Here is a 15987-nt window from a genome sequence, read left to right as displayed (position 1 = left end):
TGAAATTTCAATCTTGTAGAATTTTTTTGTCTCAAAACACATTGAAACCAAATATACTTTTTTTTTGCCTAAGTGAATGGACTAATGCAAATAATTAAATGTCTATTACCTAGGCTTAATCAATCCAGACAGAGACAACCTATTGGCTCAGTGTAAACTGAATGCTCTTGTGACTGGAAATAGAAAATTTAGTATGTTCGATTTTTGTGGGCAAAGCTGCTACCCAGTATAGAGTCATAAGACTTATTAGCAACTGGAACATTCTGTTAAAAACCACAAGTACTACAGCTTGCTAATAATTGCTCTCATTTTTTTCCCGCCCCCCCCTCCCCCCCTTAACATTTCAGGGACTTGAAGTGTTTTGCACAGAAAATGATCTATGTTCTGACATCTACTTGAAATTCTACAACTGTCAGGATCGAGATGAAGTCTATCGCCTCATTGCAAAATACATAGGTTTGGAGTATTTACTTATTAATGCAGTTTGTAGTACCTTGGGAAGGGAAATTTGCCTGGACTTTGCTCTCTTGGTGTGTGGGAGAATGAGAAAAATAAACAGATATATAGGCTGTAATAATTATTAATAGAAATGAGCAAAGATCAGAATGAATGTTGTGAAATGGCACCAGTTTGGTTGCGTTTGAAGAGCTGAGTGTGAAAGCTGAGGAGGCATTATTGAGGCAAAACTAGTATTTCTAATTTGCAACTTGATATATACTGTCATTTAACAGCCCCCTTTCCCCCTCTTAAAAAAATCAAACAAATGAAACAAACAAAACACTATCTTCAAAGTAAGGGATAAATGAGATCCCCTCAGCTAAATTGTGTTTTGCTGAAAAAATATAGACTAGCTTGTGTTTGGATCCCCCAAGTCCTCAGTTAAGACCCTACTGAGAAACTTCCTGTAATAGGTGGATTTCCAGTGCACGCATAAGTACCTGAACTTTCCTCAGTCTTAGGAATGGTTGATGAAAATTACAGTTCTGAAATAGTTGAATTCTCATTTCTATTAAATCTTGTATGAATTAATTCCTAGAAAGTGATGGTTATTTTTTTTTCAGATTGTAAACAGTAACTTCCTAAAATGTGTGTGTCCTGGAGAAAAAAAGGGAGAAAAAGTCTGAGTTTTTCTGTAATTTGAAACATTGAAACACATATTTACTGCCGATATTGAAAATGTTTATGTAAATTTTGTGCTATTTTATTATTGTACCAGGACTCTGGTTCTGTTTCAATGTATTTACCTAAATATAAGTAGACGTTTCCCTCCTGCTTCACAAATGTCTTTCCATTCTATGCTGAAATAGAGGCTAAAATAGGGGCTTGCCATAATCCAATCCAAGTTTCTTTCTTTCCATCATGCCATGGTTGCAGTCCTTCAATTCTACTATTTCAGGCACTTGCCCAAGTGCTGTATACAGAATCAATGGAAGAAAGTTTAAAAATAAATAAATAACCCAGTTTCCTAGCAGCATACCTTGACATTACAGCTAATAAGCAGGGTGCAGTTTGAATGTACTGAGCTCCTGGCCTATACTTCAAAGAGAACTCCAGGTGCATAATTCCTACTTTTTTCAGTGTGAGCCAATTTTCTTTTCCTCTACTCTGTTTCAGAAGATCTGAAATTAAGTCCTGTTCACGTACATACATGACTTCTTTCCACAAGTTACTGATAGTGGGTGTCCTTGGTTGCAGTAGAAAAATAATTTTTTTTCTTGAATCAAGCAGAACTGTTTCTAGAAATTTGAAATCCTAAAGGTTACCAGATTGCTGAGAAATGTTCATGGTCTGCAGATATTTTTGTGTTTGGTTTCAGCACTCCTTTATGATTTTTTTTGGCCAAATGCAATTGACACCCATGTGCAGAGATATTAAAAAATGTGTGAAGTATGGTGGCTATGACAATGTGAAGTTGCCAGTTAATTCTGACTTGATCTATAAGAAACTGTGCCCTTAATTATTTTACAGTATCTTGCATAATGTTAATCACAGTGTAATTTGGGGGGCCAAACTCCAAACCTCCCAACTCTTAATGTTTTATTTTATTTTATTTCAGAAAATCATATTGCAGAGCACACAGCTGAAAGTTATGTGTTGCAGTGGCAGCGAGGACATATATCAAATTACCAGTATCTTCTCCATCTCAACAATCTGGCTGATAGAAGCTGCAACGATCTCTCCCAGTACCCTGTATTTCCTTGGATCATAGCAGACTACTCTAGTTCAGTGTTAGGTATGTATATATGAAAAAGCATGTTAGTGCATTATGACCAACCTGAAATGTGGTGGGGGGGAGGAGGCTTTTATACTGCATAAACTTCATGTTACATCAAAATGAACCTGGCATTGGTGGTCTTGGGTGTTTTCTTGTGGCCGTACCCTTCCTCTTTAGCTCAGGGGACAAAATACCTCACCTTTTTCTGTTAAGTGTTGCACCCCTGAGATACAGAGTATGTACCAAACATCTGCTTGGTTGCTTTGCAGATCAGCAGTACTGAGCATTCAAAGATTTTGTGATACTTATAAATGCAAAAGAAGCAGTAAAATGACTTTTTTTTTAATAAGTTAAATGCACTGAAATGTGTCGAATCCAGGTGTTCTTTTATAATTCTTAGCATTGCAGATTGAATGCAAGAGGCTGGCAAGGCTTGTGCCTAAATAGGCTCCTTGATTAAGGGTCTTAGTGCAATTTGTGTTGGGATTTTGTTCTTTTGAGGATTGTGTCCCTCTGCAAGAATCAGAGTAGGGGAATCTCATGGTATTCATCAGCACCTGCTCAAACACTTCAATCTGATTGTATGGTGGGACTTAACTGTAGCCTAACAGAATGGTTAATGAGTAGGACGAAGATGATACCAGCTGCTTTTGTGCCTTTAGCAGCAGTACCTTGAATAGATGATACTACTTGTAATAACTGCCCCATAGATTAACTATTAGTTCTTAAGCAAGAGATTTGAGATTATACATACTTGTAAGGAAGATGAGTAGCTATTTACAGTAAGACTTGATGGGATTGCAGTTAGTAGGGAGGGAGAAAATTACTGGAGGGGTTCTGTGTTGGCTTTTTTTTTGCTTTGTTGCTGCTTAGATAGGTTGGGGTTTTTTTTTTTTGGTTTGTTTTTAAATATTGATTAGAGTACTTTAAAGTCTAGTAGAATGCTTGGAGTCTATAGCCAGGCATTTGGTTTGTTTTGTTTTTTTTTAAGATCTGACAAAGCCTGAAACATTTCGTGACCTTAGTAAACCAGTTGGTGCCCTGAATAAGGAAAGGCTGGATAGACTTGTGGTATGTATATCTTGGTATTTATATGCTGAACATTTTGTGCCTTGTACGTATTGGCAATAAAAGGACCTTTGTCCAGCAAGCTTTGGGAATTATGTCTTAGGAATTATTCAATCAAAAGTTAGCTATAAACTTTATCAGAAGCAAACATACCTATAACCATTCCACATTTATTTTCCAGCTTAATTTCATCAGAACTGGTTTTGTCAGTACTGATTTTAAATTATTTGAATCCATTTTTCCCTCTCTTACTAACTTCTGAAAGTTTTGCTTACTTTTAAAATAATATCCCAAAATCCAGTTAGTGTATATATGGTGGCACTGAGATGCTATAAACATACATGAATTTATGAAACTTCAAAACCCATGGATTTAAGTGTGTAATGTAAAACACATGTTTGAAATAAATAGGAAAAAGGAGTAGAAATCTTAAGTATTTCCATTTAAGAAAAATACTGATTTTATGGGAGAGTACTTTAAAGGGAGGAAATTTGGATCCATGGAGGTCAGAGCACTAACTTGAAAATTCTGTATCCTTATAATAGTGCATCAAGCTTTTCTATTTCTCAAGGTAGGCAGGCTTTCCTTTCATAAGCTGTCAAACACATACTTAAAGACTTAGAAGGTCCTCAGTTACTTGGCTTTTAATTATTTGTGTAAAATTATTGTCTTCTATGGAAAGTTAATTATTGCAAAATAATTTATAGAACAATAGAAAAAAATACTGCCAGAATAACTCCATTATATTGATTAAAAAGATAAAAATATTTCAAAATCATACAGCTTCCTAAGATTATGGAAGGCAAGAATATGAACAATCTTGTGCTTACAGTAATAGTAAATAAAGTTTTCCTTCTAAAATCTGGCTTTCCTCAAACTGTTATTGGCTTCATGCTTACTGCAGTAAAAGTCATTCCGTTTATATTATGATACATTTTAGAGTAATGCATAGGAGCTTCAGACAGGAAGGAATCTCCCAGGTTGATGGAATTCACTATGTTCTTCCATACTCTTATGAATCTTCATGTGAAAGACAAAAGGAAGCATTTGCTTGCACTTCTTTGAATTTGAGTCACTGCAGTTAGTGCTAAAGTGAGAGAAGAAAAAAACACTAAAAACCTGATTGTTCTGGATGATCAGTTATGACAACTATTTCGCCATATTGATTTACTGCTCTGATTAAAGCTGCATGGATATTAGAACTTAAGAGTTTATTTTATCATTAGAAGAAAAAATTGAGGGTGGGTGGTCCTAATCTGTGCTTTTAAAAAGAAACAGTGTGTATGTGTTCAGAATTGAGAAAAGCAGCAGTGCTGATTTGAAACAGACGTTTCTTTCTTCTTCCTATGCTGCAGACACGTTACCAGGAAATGCCTGAGCCCAAGTTCATGTATGGAAGCCATTATTCTTCTCCGGGTTATGTTTTGTTTTATCTTGTTAGAGTTGGTAAGACACCTTTTATATGATCTCTGAGCAGTTACCTCCAAAGCAGAGAAGGTTTGGAGCAAGCTGATGCTGTTTTTCCTTCTCCTTAGCTCCAGAATACATGCTCTGTCTGCAGAATGGAAAGTTTGATCATGCTGACAGAATGTTCAACAGGTTTGTTTACATTTTGTCTATAACTAGGCTGGTTTTGTTTTCAAATATGCATCACTGGGGAGTGCAAAGCCTTAATTTATTTTTCTTTTAACAAATGTGTGATTGATCTGTCTTATCTAGCATTGCAGAAACCTGGAAAAACTGTTTGGATGGTGCAACAGATTTCAAAGAGGTAAATAAATGGCTGGAAAATTATTCAAGTCTTCTCATCTGTGCTTAGCTTTCTCATCTACTGTTGATTTGAGAGTGTTTGGTTGGAGTGTGTTAGGTTGTTTTTTGTTGTTGTTTCTGCTTTTCAGTTGTGTGGGTTTGGTTTTTGAGTTTTTTGGTTTTTTTGTAAGGCTGGTGTCTGCATTTTATAAATCCTTTATAAACTTTATATTAATCCCATATCAACTCCATGTTTGCTCATCTGTGCCTGCTTTCTGGCTTTTAGTTTAACAGAAGTATCAGTGGGAATGTTAAAGGAAATACATGGGAATTACCACAGTGTGGATTAAGGCTGAAAAGACATTTTTTTGTATTGTCTGCTGGAATCCTGTAAGGACTGGCTGTATTGCAACGCTTCATCCAGAGAGTTAAACTGTAGAAGTAGTATCTTGGGTTTTTGAGCCCTGAGAAACCCTAACTTGTAGAATGTGTTGAGAAGAATAAACTGTCACATAGAAAATACTGTTAAACTCCTTTATCAAAGAAACATTATTTAACACAGTGATGCTTTTAAAAAAATAGTCTAGAGTTAATGGTTAGATATAGTGGTATTTAAATAATTTATTTAATCTCTGAAATTTATCATAATTTAGTTTTATTCTAGATTTTATTCCTGACTCTTACTTGATGTCTTAAAATTAGAAGGTAGCTATACAATGAGAGTTCTGAAGATATTCATAGATGTTATTGATTCGTATGTCACACATTACTCGTTAAAAATGTGTGCCACTCTGAACTTAGCAGTTTAGCGCAGATAATTGTCTTGTAGGGAAAACCTGGAAAGCCTGCTAAACTTTAGGGCTTGACATATGAACTTTAATAACTTTCTGTGCACTGAATGTTTAAGTGATGAAAGTTAAGCTAATATCAAAACTTGGTTGTTTTGTTTGTTTGTTTGTTTTAAATTCCAGTTGATTCCAGAATTTTATGAAAATGATTCTAGTTTTCTAGTAAATAGTTTGAAGTTGGACTTGGGAAAAAGGCAAGGTGGAAAGATGGTTGAAGACGTAGAGCTTCCACCTTGGGCATCAGGTAATAATAGTCAAACTTGTAATATTAACTAATTCAAATTGCTGGAATCATTGTTCTTCCTCTGGTTTCTTCTAAATGAACTCTTTCTTTAAACCATTGACATAATTAGTCGGTGCTTTTTATTTTTATAAGAAAATTGACATTTAGTGTGGGGTGTTTTGTTGGCTTTTTAAGAATGAGGAGGAAGATAGTTGGATGCCAATACTGAATGGGATATTTTCTCCTTTACTTAACCTTTATCCCTTCAGGTCCTGATGACTTTCTTCAGAAGAGCCAAGAGGCTTTAGAAAGTCCATATGTATCAGAACATCTTCATGAATGGATTGACATAATATTTGGCTACAAGCAGAAAGGAAGTGAAGCAGTTGCAGCTCACAATGGTAAATACACATTTATAGAACTAGCAAAAATAGGGGATGGAATGAGGCAGGAATGCTAAATCACAGCATATCTGTAATGCTTATTTTGTTTTGAGTGTTCATAACTGTGCTTTGAATGCTTGATCCTTATTGGAAATAGTGATTTATCTGGCAGTATTGCCTTCATGGTGATTTGCATCTTTGAAGATGTGCTTAGAGGGTGGACAAGATGATTCTGTAGCATTGCCAGGAATTGCTTGCGCATCATGGTGTGGCAATATAGTATGGAATTAGTGTTTCCCAATTAAAAATGGAAGCCTGCAAGGTCTCCAAATAAATATGTATTTAGCCTTCCTCCACTGTTATTTCAGTGAGAGAATTTCAATACAATTCCCCCCTCCTCCTGAGAGAATTGGCAAGGGAAAGAATGGGCTAATGGGCTCCAGGTCTTTGGAGGAAGAATGAAGGAAAAAGCGTGTGTTGGTTCGTCCTTGTATACATACACATATCTGCATGTGAGACATTTCACTGTTTGCAACCTTACTGTGAACATGTATGGGCCCTTACAAAGGGGGATGTTGTTATGTTACTGCTGTGTAGATGTGTTTATTTATACCTAATAGTATTACCAATGATTAATTCATTAGTCTGAAATTTTAGCTGTGTATGCTACTACCCAGTAAGGAAGTCCCCTCTTTAAAAAAAGAGTAGCAGATCAGATTTTTAGGGTGTTTATTCCAGAAGCCCTGATCCTTTTGAAGCACTACAAGTAACAGAAAATGTTGAGATAGTATGCACTTAACAAGATGGAATAAGTTTAGAAAGAAAACCTTTCTACAACAGTGGTGAGGGTAGAAATAAGTTACTCCTCATTTTGGTACTCAGAACTTTCTAATTCCAGGGTAAGATAGTTGAGATAGCAAGAATTGTTTTGCTGGGGTTTTTTTGATTTTGGGGGTTTTTTGCTGTTTGGTTGGGGGCAGGTTGTGTTGTTTTCCTGCTGTTCATTTCTTTCCAGTGTACTTATCTCTGTGTTCTTAACATATGATTTGGCTATATTTTAGAACTGTAGGGTTTGGCATCCAGTCATACTGTGAGCATAAGTGTCAATTACAATGTACCACAGACTTTAAATACAGTAAATCAGCATATAAATTATGGCACCTATATTTTTACCTCTCAAAAGAGACCACTAATGAGAGCACTTTTTATGCATAATGTGCTGCTTCTGATGCAGTATGGATTTTTATTAGCATAATGGATTGCAGACATTTAAGTAGATAAGAGAGTCAGAAGGGATCTGTGTATGAATGAACTTCGGTCAAAGTAAATATTCTTAAGCAGAGGCTTCAAAGTTATTTGCGTCATGGCAATTCACCTGGAAAGGTGAATACACAGATCCTTCTGATCATTCTTTATTACTTTCTGTTCCCTGTCTGAAAATTAACCAAAGATCCAGTTATGCAACTGTGCTTGCTTTCTTATTTATCTGTTTATATATTTATTTATTGGGGGTAGGTATTTAATGAAGCTTAAATAAGCAATCCTTCCTCTATGAAAGTACTGATTCCTTGTGAAACTTTCTGAAAATCTCTTGAAAGTCCTAAGTTTTTTCAGGTAAAAAACAGGATTAAAATGTAAGACCTCAAACTCTAATGCCTGCTGAAATAGCTTATTTGTGAGTAAAAATGCAGCTCTGTTTGTAGGAAGACAAACAAAATGAGCCTTGTATATCTACATTGTACAAATAAACTTTTTTTTCCAGTGTTTCACCCATTAACTTATGAAGGAGGAGTGGATTTAAACAGGTAATTAACAAGAATCTGAATATTTTTGTTAAAGCAGTTAGCTAAGTTTCTCAGTATCTCTCCAGGTTCTCTGCCAGCTGTAAAAGGGCTGTGTACATGAATGGTGTTGCTCTTCCATTTTATACTCCCAAATATGCAGAGAACCAGCATCATATTCTCAGTTTTAGCTTGCATTGAAAGACTTTTTCTTAAGCATTTCTTCAGTCTGGCTTTTTTGCAAGTGCTTCGTTTTTTCAGTCATTGAGAATATTGTTATTTTACATAAACAAAGTTATGAAGCTGTTATATGATTGCAAATCTGCAGTAAATCAGTTCTATAAGAATATGTGATGGCCTGTAGTGATGTAGTAACTGCACACACACAGTTCCATGCTTTTGGGGAAGGGGAGGGAAAAAAGTACTTGCCTCCATGGCCTAATTATATATCTTGCTTTGTAAAGTATTATGGACCCCAATGAAAAAGTAGCTCTGCTGACACAAATCCTGGAGTTTGGACAGACGCCAAAACAGTTGTTTACAACCCCTCATCCCCAAAGGAACATTCAGAAATTGAAAAGCTTGTCTCGAACATCTAGTCACAGCACTTCCATAGCTGAGTCTCCAGGTAAATGTTTAATAGATAAACTAATAATGTGAAGAATTTGTAATTTTGAGTAGTTTCTTTCTCCCACAGGATCTCATTATACAACTCTCTTGGCTACTTTTCCTGTAAGCCAACTCAAGATAAAATCCATGAACTAAATTTTAAAGAAAAACAAAACCAGACCAGTTTCAAATTTCAATATACAGGTGTTGCCCTGTATTTTCCCCTCTGTTCCAGTGGTCTCCTCTGGGACTGTTCAACCTCTGCTTCTGAAGCTGTCGGAGGGTGATCATCCCTGCCCTTTCCAGACACTTTAAATTCAAGCTGAAGTGATGGCAGTTTCAATGACCATATCTGCAGGCATTCTAAATGATGCAAAGATTTGTTTGGGTTTTTAACAGGAATGTCTTAGGGGGGTAATCAATTAATTAGCTTGATCAAAGTAAACCCTAAGAACTTAAATTAAGCATCTGAATATTTTCTCCTTTTCCATTACTTGAATGAAATTTCCCCCTATGCTACGACATACTGTAGGGACAGAGTTGATTGAATAACTTTCTTCTAGAAAAGGATTGTAATGCCCTCACAGGCTTCTGTTCAGGGCAGAACTTTAACCACTTCTCCAAAACTAAGATGCTATTGTCTTCATAATGCATATAGTGATTTAACTATAAATTGGGCTGAAGATTCACTTTCTTTCACTTGGAAAGATTTTTCTCATTTGATTGTCTTCAATTCACTTACCATTTGATGGCCTTCACTTTTAAGCAGAGGTGTGACAATGAGTGCTACTTAGCATAGCAACCTGTAGCATCCACTGGCAAGAGGGGCTTTGAGAGTTGTATGTGGTGATAGTGATGGTTGTATATTAAATAGATTTGCTGCCTAAGTCATTAATTCACTCATCAACAGTTTCTCTAGGGTTTGACCTTTTTGTAATAGACATCTAATTATCTCAATTTTGGTGGATTTTTAGTCCATTAACTTTTGCAACAGTGAAATGAAGACGTTTTTAAGTTTTCTTTTTTTGTTTGTTTGTTTTCCATTTTGGAGTTACATTCCACAAAGTCTGCTCTTTAAAAGCACTAACTTGTTGAGAAAAATCGTGGTTTTGACTGTGGAAGCCTATGCAAATTCAGCAAGAGATCTGGGAAGAAATGTTAGTGATCTTGTCACTCTTTGCCTTAGTCTAAGGATCTTATTCCTGAAGCTCTGCATGATTTCTATAATTTCATATTTATGTCAGCTACCTAGGTATTTGAAATATGTCTTTATTTTCTGTTTGTGATGGAACTTTATTGTGGCATTTTATTGCAGTTTCTCCAAATGAAGAATCATTTGAAGATTTGACAGAAGAAAGTATAACACTTGCCTGGAACAATATTGCCAAACTAAAATTAGATATGCAGTGTAAAATTCACAAAGAGTAGGTACTATTCTTTTCAGTCAAAATTCTTCCACTGAATTGCGTGGGGTGGGGGGGATCTGTGTGTTAATCTGAATGATGAGTTAGGGTTTAAGGTAAATACTTTTCTTTGGGAGATGACTTAGTGATTTGATTATGCAAGATGAACTTGAGTATATGATGGGTTATGAATCCAGAGAAGGTATTTGTCAGCTTGATTTTTGCTGTTGTTTTTCCTTAGTTCTAGATATGTATAAGTTCATTATCATTTTAGTATCTGAAGCAGATATTGATTACTCTTCTCTAAAACTGATAACAGCAGCCAGATAAAACTTCCTTTTTTTTTTTTTTTAATAATGCCAGGAGGACACAACTTCATCCCATCAGATTTGAAAGGTTAAACATTTAAGTTGTTCCACTGTACACCTCAAGCTGCTGCTGCATGAGCAGTTTTCCAAGTCGCCAGCTATAGGTTTTTAGTTAATCCAGGTACCAAACTACTGTTCTGGTTGATTCCTAGGGATCCAAGAGTCAGTAGGGGCATTTTTCAGGTGAACTTTGAAAATACCTAATAATGGACAACGTCAGCTATATTTTAAAGAACAGGTTTTCCTTTGCCCCCATCTCTTGTCCTAGTGACAGGGCTGGTTAGGAGGATTTCCTACTACCTTGAGACCAGCCACTTTCTTGGTGACTGTGATCAAATCTCGGAAAACATTATCATGTCCCTAAAACAAGGTAATATTTGTAGTGAGAAATCTATTACGAGATTGTTAGCATTAATAAAATCTTGATCCTGAAAAGGGACTCAAATTTCAGCTTCAGATTATTTTTATTACTTTTTTTTCCTGAAGACTGCTGAGAAATAATGAGACACAGAGCTGTGTAACAGAACTTTGGCTGTGCAGGATGCTCTGTGCTTCCTAATTCCCTGACATAAGCTTTGTCTAAATTTCTTCCTATAGTGACTTTGCCAGTGTCAAATTAAAAGAGAAAAAATGTGCAAGTTCCAATTCCCAGCACTTGAGGTTTTCAGTATCTGCTTGTAGGCAGCTTCCTGATTATTTGTAGCTAATCCAGAACTGGAAAAACTAAATGAGAAACCATTTTTCTTCTCACACGGGCAAGTCCATTCTGATGGAGTTCTTACAGAACACTATAGGGATCCTGGTGTTTCACATATTAGGTCAAGGTATATTTTTGTCTCTAGGCAGATAACACATCACTGTAGTGTTTTTAATCTCCTTGAATGCCTTTGCTCTTACAGAGCTCAAATAACAGATTTCAGCTGTAGTCTATTTACAGGATGGTGTTTCAGTTTCAAAATCTATGAAGTCACCCACAAGCTTATTTGTATTAAACAGGGCAATTACTGGCATAGCAGTCACTTGCAACGGGTCTTCTGTTTTCACTACATCCCAGGGTAAGTATTGCACAGGTATTTACCACAACCTGCACAGTAAATGCAGGTTAATGTTCTTTTTTTAACAAAATGGCATGAAACTGAAATATATATCCGATGTAATTAAATAGCTTAACTATATGAATTTGCTCAGTTTTAGATGATTTTGACTCAAACATTTCAATATTATCTAGGTTTGGAAGATAATTTCAGTAATGATAATAATGGAAGTTTGTCTATTTAGATACCAGAGTTCTCTTGGAGTTTGATGAGCATGGGGTAGTCCATCTGTAACTGGTACAAAACAGGGTAGTTCCAGGCCCAAGTCACAAGCCTTATAAAGAGTCTCAGAGACTATGAGAAACCTGTGTCTGCATTTCATAGTAAGAAACTCAAGCAGGAGCAAAATTATTAGCTTCTAGAATATAAAATATTCTAAACTAAAGTCCTTTTATCTTCTATTTTGTCCCTTATCCCTAGATTCAACTTTGAAGATGTTTTCCAAAGACTCAAAAACCATCCAGAGAAGTGTGTCCTTTTCAAACATGGTAGGCTGCTGTCAAAATAAGAATGAGATGATTGGGAATCTTCTGAAAGCTGCTCAGTGAGATGGCTCTTAGCATTCATCAATGCCTCTTTTCTTTCCCCTGCCTACACAGTTGTATTGTGTGTGAATAATTTAGCAGAGTGAATTGAGACTCTCTCAGGCCACCAGAGAGACAGAGCACATTCTGCAAATATGGGGAAGAAGCATTAAATGGTTACACTGGCTCTGTTCTGAGCTGCCCTGCTATCCAGGGAAGAGCTTGTGGTAGACAGTCTGGCATGAGCATGCTCAGTCCTCCTGAGTAACTGCCATTGGGACCAGAATTTTAAAGCTTAAATTCCACCACATGCTCACATCCAGCATTGCCTTACTGCACCCCAGTGTTTGAAGCCTGTGAGTCAGCCAGCAGAGGAAAACCAAGCACAGGGAGTGGAATCTGTGCTGGGCTAAAATGAGCCATCCTTCTGTGAGCAATGATCTCAGTAACTTGTGAACAACACTTTCCCCCTGCTCCTAAAAGAGCTGGGAAAGGGATTCTGAATTTGATTTTCTGTGCTTGAGCACTACGGCCAGACCTGGGTTGTAAAGATACACTCCCAGTTGCCATATTCAGTGTTTTATTGGTGCAAGACACCAAGATACATCAGTTTTCTCTCTACCGCCATCTCTAGAGGGAACGAGAATGGCAAATGTGTTGCCCAGACAGAAGCCATAGCATGCTCTGACTGGTCCCCAAGTAATTTGCAGGATCAAGACCCTATGGCCTGCCATGGGACACTATAGCAGGTGAATCTAGACATCAATTCCTAATCTTCAGCAAAGGGAAACTTGGGAACATCACTTCTTGACACTGTGGAAAGGGAACTCTTTGACTGCTAAGCCAAAAGTCTGTTTTTTATGAGAAGGCTTTGTATACTCTTATTCTTCTCCCCTGTAGTTTTAGTGCTGATCTAAGCACTTCAAGAATGCTAAAAGGAGTAGTGTTTACACTCCAGCGGATTACTGTTTTTCAAACAGACCTAAAACATGACCAGTAATGATAGCAGGTAGAAGCAGTGGGCTGATGGTTGGTTTTTTCCTTGCCTTTTCTAGAGACAGAAATGTAACTGAGCAGGTATCTGTAAATAATGTTTCTTGTTGAGAGTAGTAGGAATTAGACAGTTGTATTTGTTCTTTGAAATACCTGAGCTAATGAGTACCTCTGATGGAGAGCAAACATCAAAAGAATCTGCATTTTTAGTTTCTGTTAGCTATTTGTGTCTAGAATTTAGAGCAGCTTACAAGATGAAGAGCTGACCCACTTACTTCTGAGTGAGGAATTATGTACCACGTGCTTGAAATGCCAGTTTCTTTGGAAAGATTTATCAGTTCTGCATGTATTTCTGAATGTTTCCGCTACCTTTATTTAATAGAGATTAAGTATTCTTGATGTTCAGTGTCCAGCCTCTAAGGTTTTTCTTGATCAGTGTTCATATAACATCTGCGTGTTATTTTTATAGAAGATTAAAATGCTTCTTGTTCTCCAAAAGCATGTTAATGTACTTGAATTGGATTTGGGGTAAGAAATTGAGTATTTTTTTTTTCGTTTCTTGCAGGCTTTGTCATCTTGCTTAATCTTGCCAGGAGATACCACTGTCATAAGTTCTTCATGGGACAATCATATGTGTGTATTAACTTCCTGTTGACTTTATTGAATTGCGTGGAGTGCCTTGGTTGCTATGTTTATAGTTTTAGATAATGATACAGAAAATCATCACATTTTTAAAACGCAATGTCGGTATTCCTATTTTTTCCCACTAGATTTCTGTTAGAATCTACAGAAACAAAGTTACTTTATTTAAAAGAAAAACCCTTAAGTTTTACAAAATGTAATGCTTTTATAACCTTTCTCTGTCAGATATTTTTATTCAATTGCATTTGGAAGACAGCAAGATGTCCTATTGGGCCATGATGATGCAGTCAGCAAGATCTGTTGGCGTGATGGGCGCTTATTTTCTGCATCTTGGGATTCCACTGTGAAGGTTTGTAGTTGGGTTTGTTACAATTGCATGACTATTTATAGCCAGCACTTTGTAATATTCAGCCAGCCAATGCTTTGGGGTGATTATACGTGTTGTACTAGAGTAATAACCTGGCTAGTATCACAGTAAGTTTATTTCCAGAGTTTATTCTTCCATTTAGCTTTAGCTCAACTGTTTCAAAGCTGAAGTGTTTTTTTCAGGAAATTTCATTCATTATAACTTACTGTAAAAAAATGAGTATTCTGAAGACAAATTATATTTGTTGGAGAAACTGGAATGTTTTGTGACTCTGACAATTATGTTTCTTGGGTGGAATAGATTTCTAAAATATTTAATAATTTTGAAGTTTACATTCTTCAGCTAAGAGGGGCAGAAATTTGCTAATCTAAAGAGCATGCCTACAGTTAGGTGGAAAGATAATTTGGAAGCTAGAGACAGGAAAAACTTTCCCAAAGCCTGCTGTGTATGATTTTTTTTTGGTAAGTACACATTTAGTGCAGTGATATACTCATTCTTAGGCAGGCTCTGTAGGCTATCTGGAGTCAGCAGAGTTGTTTTCACCATGTGGCTCTGCTTAGGGTAAAGGAGTTCAGGTGCCATTGCTGTCCTCTGCCACGTAGGCAAGGCCCACAGTGAACACAAGCAGCCCCCCCTTGTAATGTGAGAGTTGAGCCCTGAAGGAGCTCATCTGGGGTTATATTACTGCTTCCTTGAACAAACATAACTATCTGTGTTGTAGGTGTGGCACTGTGTTCCCGGAGAGACCTTGAGCAATAAAAAACACCGATTTGAACTGCTTGCACAGTTAGAACATGATGTTAGTGTAAGTATGTTGATGCAGTAGCTGAGAACAAGAAAATTAATTGATGAGTTAAATCATGATCTAGTGATAAAGCACAAAGATTGGATTAGGGGCTGAGGGGTGTATGTTAGGAAATGTGTGTAGGGGCTTTTTGTTTTGTTTTGGGATTTTCACTGTCTGATGGTTCTGCACCAGTGTTCTGGGCTTCCTGGGTTGAAAGGTCCATTTCTTGGGACTGAAGCACCAGTGTAAACAGGTTTCTTAATTTGTCTTGCTCAGCTTGTATGCACAGAATTCCTGTGGGGGGCAGGAAGGATTGGGTGGTTTTGTTTGCTTCTTTGGTTTTGAAAACAGATTCTCTTTTTTCAAGTGTTTTGATTGTTACAGCTTTCTCTTAATGTAAGGCAAGCAAATGAAAAAGAAATCCTGAGTTGTTTACCATGCTATCATGGTAAATATCTTAGTGAATTTCACTGTAAATATACAAACACATTGTGTGCAATGCATCATAAATATGTAACTGCATACTTTTGTTTATAGCCTCTAACATCAGTCTGTGAAGATATTTAAAATGATTGTGTTCTAAACCTTCCTAAGAGTTAGTTTTTTAATAGGTCACAATGTTGGCAAATACTGAAGCGATTCTGATAACATTTAAGTACCCAAGAGAACTGGAAACAGCTGATGGGTAGGAAGTTTTTTAAAAGTTAAAAATTTTACTCTTAAGGGTAGAGTCTAGCAGTTAGATGGAGAGTATTGGTACTAAAAGTAATCTGAAATGTCACTTAGCATTTCTGATTCTGCAAAGCAAAAGCTTTTTAAAAGGTCTTCAAAGTGACCTATTTTTCTTCTTATAGTTTGGATTTTTCATACTTGTACCTAATTAAGGATGTTGAGAATTAAATTCAAAGCTTTTCATAAATAAAATATCCTCTT

General features: G+C 36.4%; 1 protein-coding gene across 2 annotated transcripts in view; it reads left to right on the top strand.

The window, feature by feature from the left end:
* NSMAF (neutral sphingomyelinase activation associated factor) overlaps positions 1–15987 on the top strand; it is a 38703-nt gene that overhangs the window by 19614 nt on the left and 3102 nt on the right. For both annotated transcript variants that reach the window (XM_038127131.1, XM_038127133.1), the window contains exons 12-27: positions 348–456; positions 2057–2233; positions 3207–3286; positions 4639–4729; positions 4819–4882; positions 5003–5054; positions 6004–6124; positions 6373–6504; positions 8249–8291; positions 8732–8895; positions 10192–10300; positions 11644–11702; positions 12162–12229; positions 13824–13891; positions 14126–14249; positions 14989–15072. In XM_038127131.1, the coding sequence (XP_037983059.1) occupies positions 348–456; positions 2057–2233; positions 3207–3286; positions 4639–4729; positions 4819–4882; positions 5003–5054; positions 6004–6124; positions 6373–6504; positions 8249–8291; positions 8732–8895; positions 10192–10300; positions 11644–11702; positions 12162–12229; positions 13824–13891; positions 14126–14249; positions 14989–15072 (1545 nt within the window). The remainder of the gene's footprint in view (positions 1–347; positions 457–2056; positions 2234–3206; positions 3287–4638; positions 4730–4818; positions 4883–5002; positions 5055–6003; positions 6125–6372; positions 6505–8248; positions 8292–8731; positions 8896–10191; positions 10301–11643; positions 11703–12161; positions 12230–13823; positions 13892–14125; positions 14250–14988; positions 15073–15987) is intronic.

This window comes from Motacilla alba, chromosome 2 (genome assembly GCF_015832195.1).
Source record: "Motacilla alba alba isolate MOTALB_02 chromosome 2, Motacilla_alba_V1.0_pri, whole genome shotgun sequence".
Taxonomy (NCBI): Eukaryota; Metazoa; Chordata; class Aves; order Passeriformes; family Motacillidae; genus Motacilla; species Motacilla alba.
This window is presented reverse-complemented; position numbering and strand designations above follow the sequence as displayed.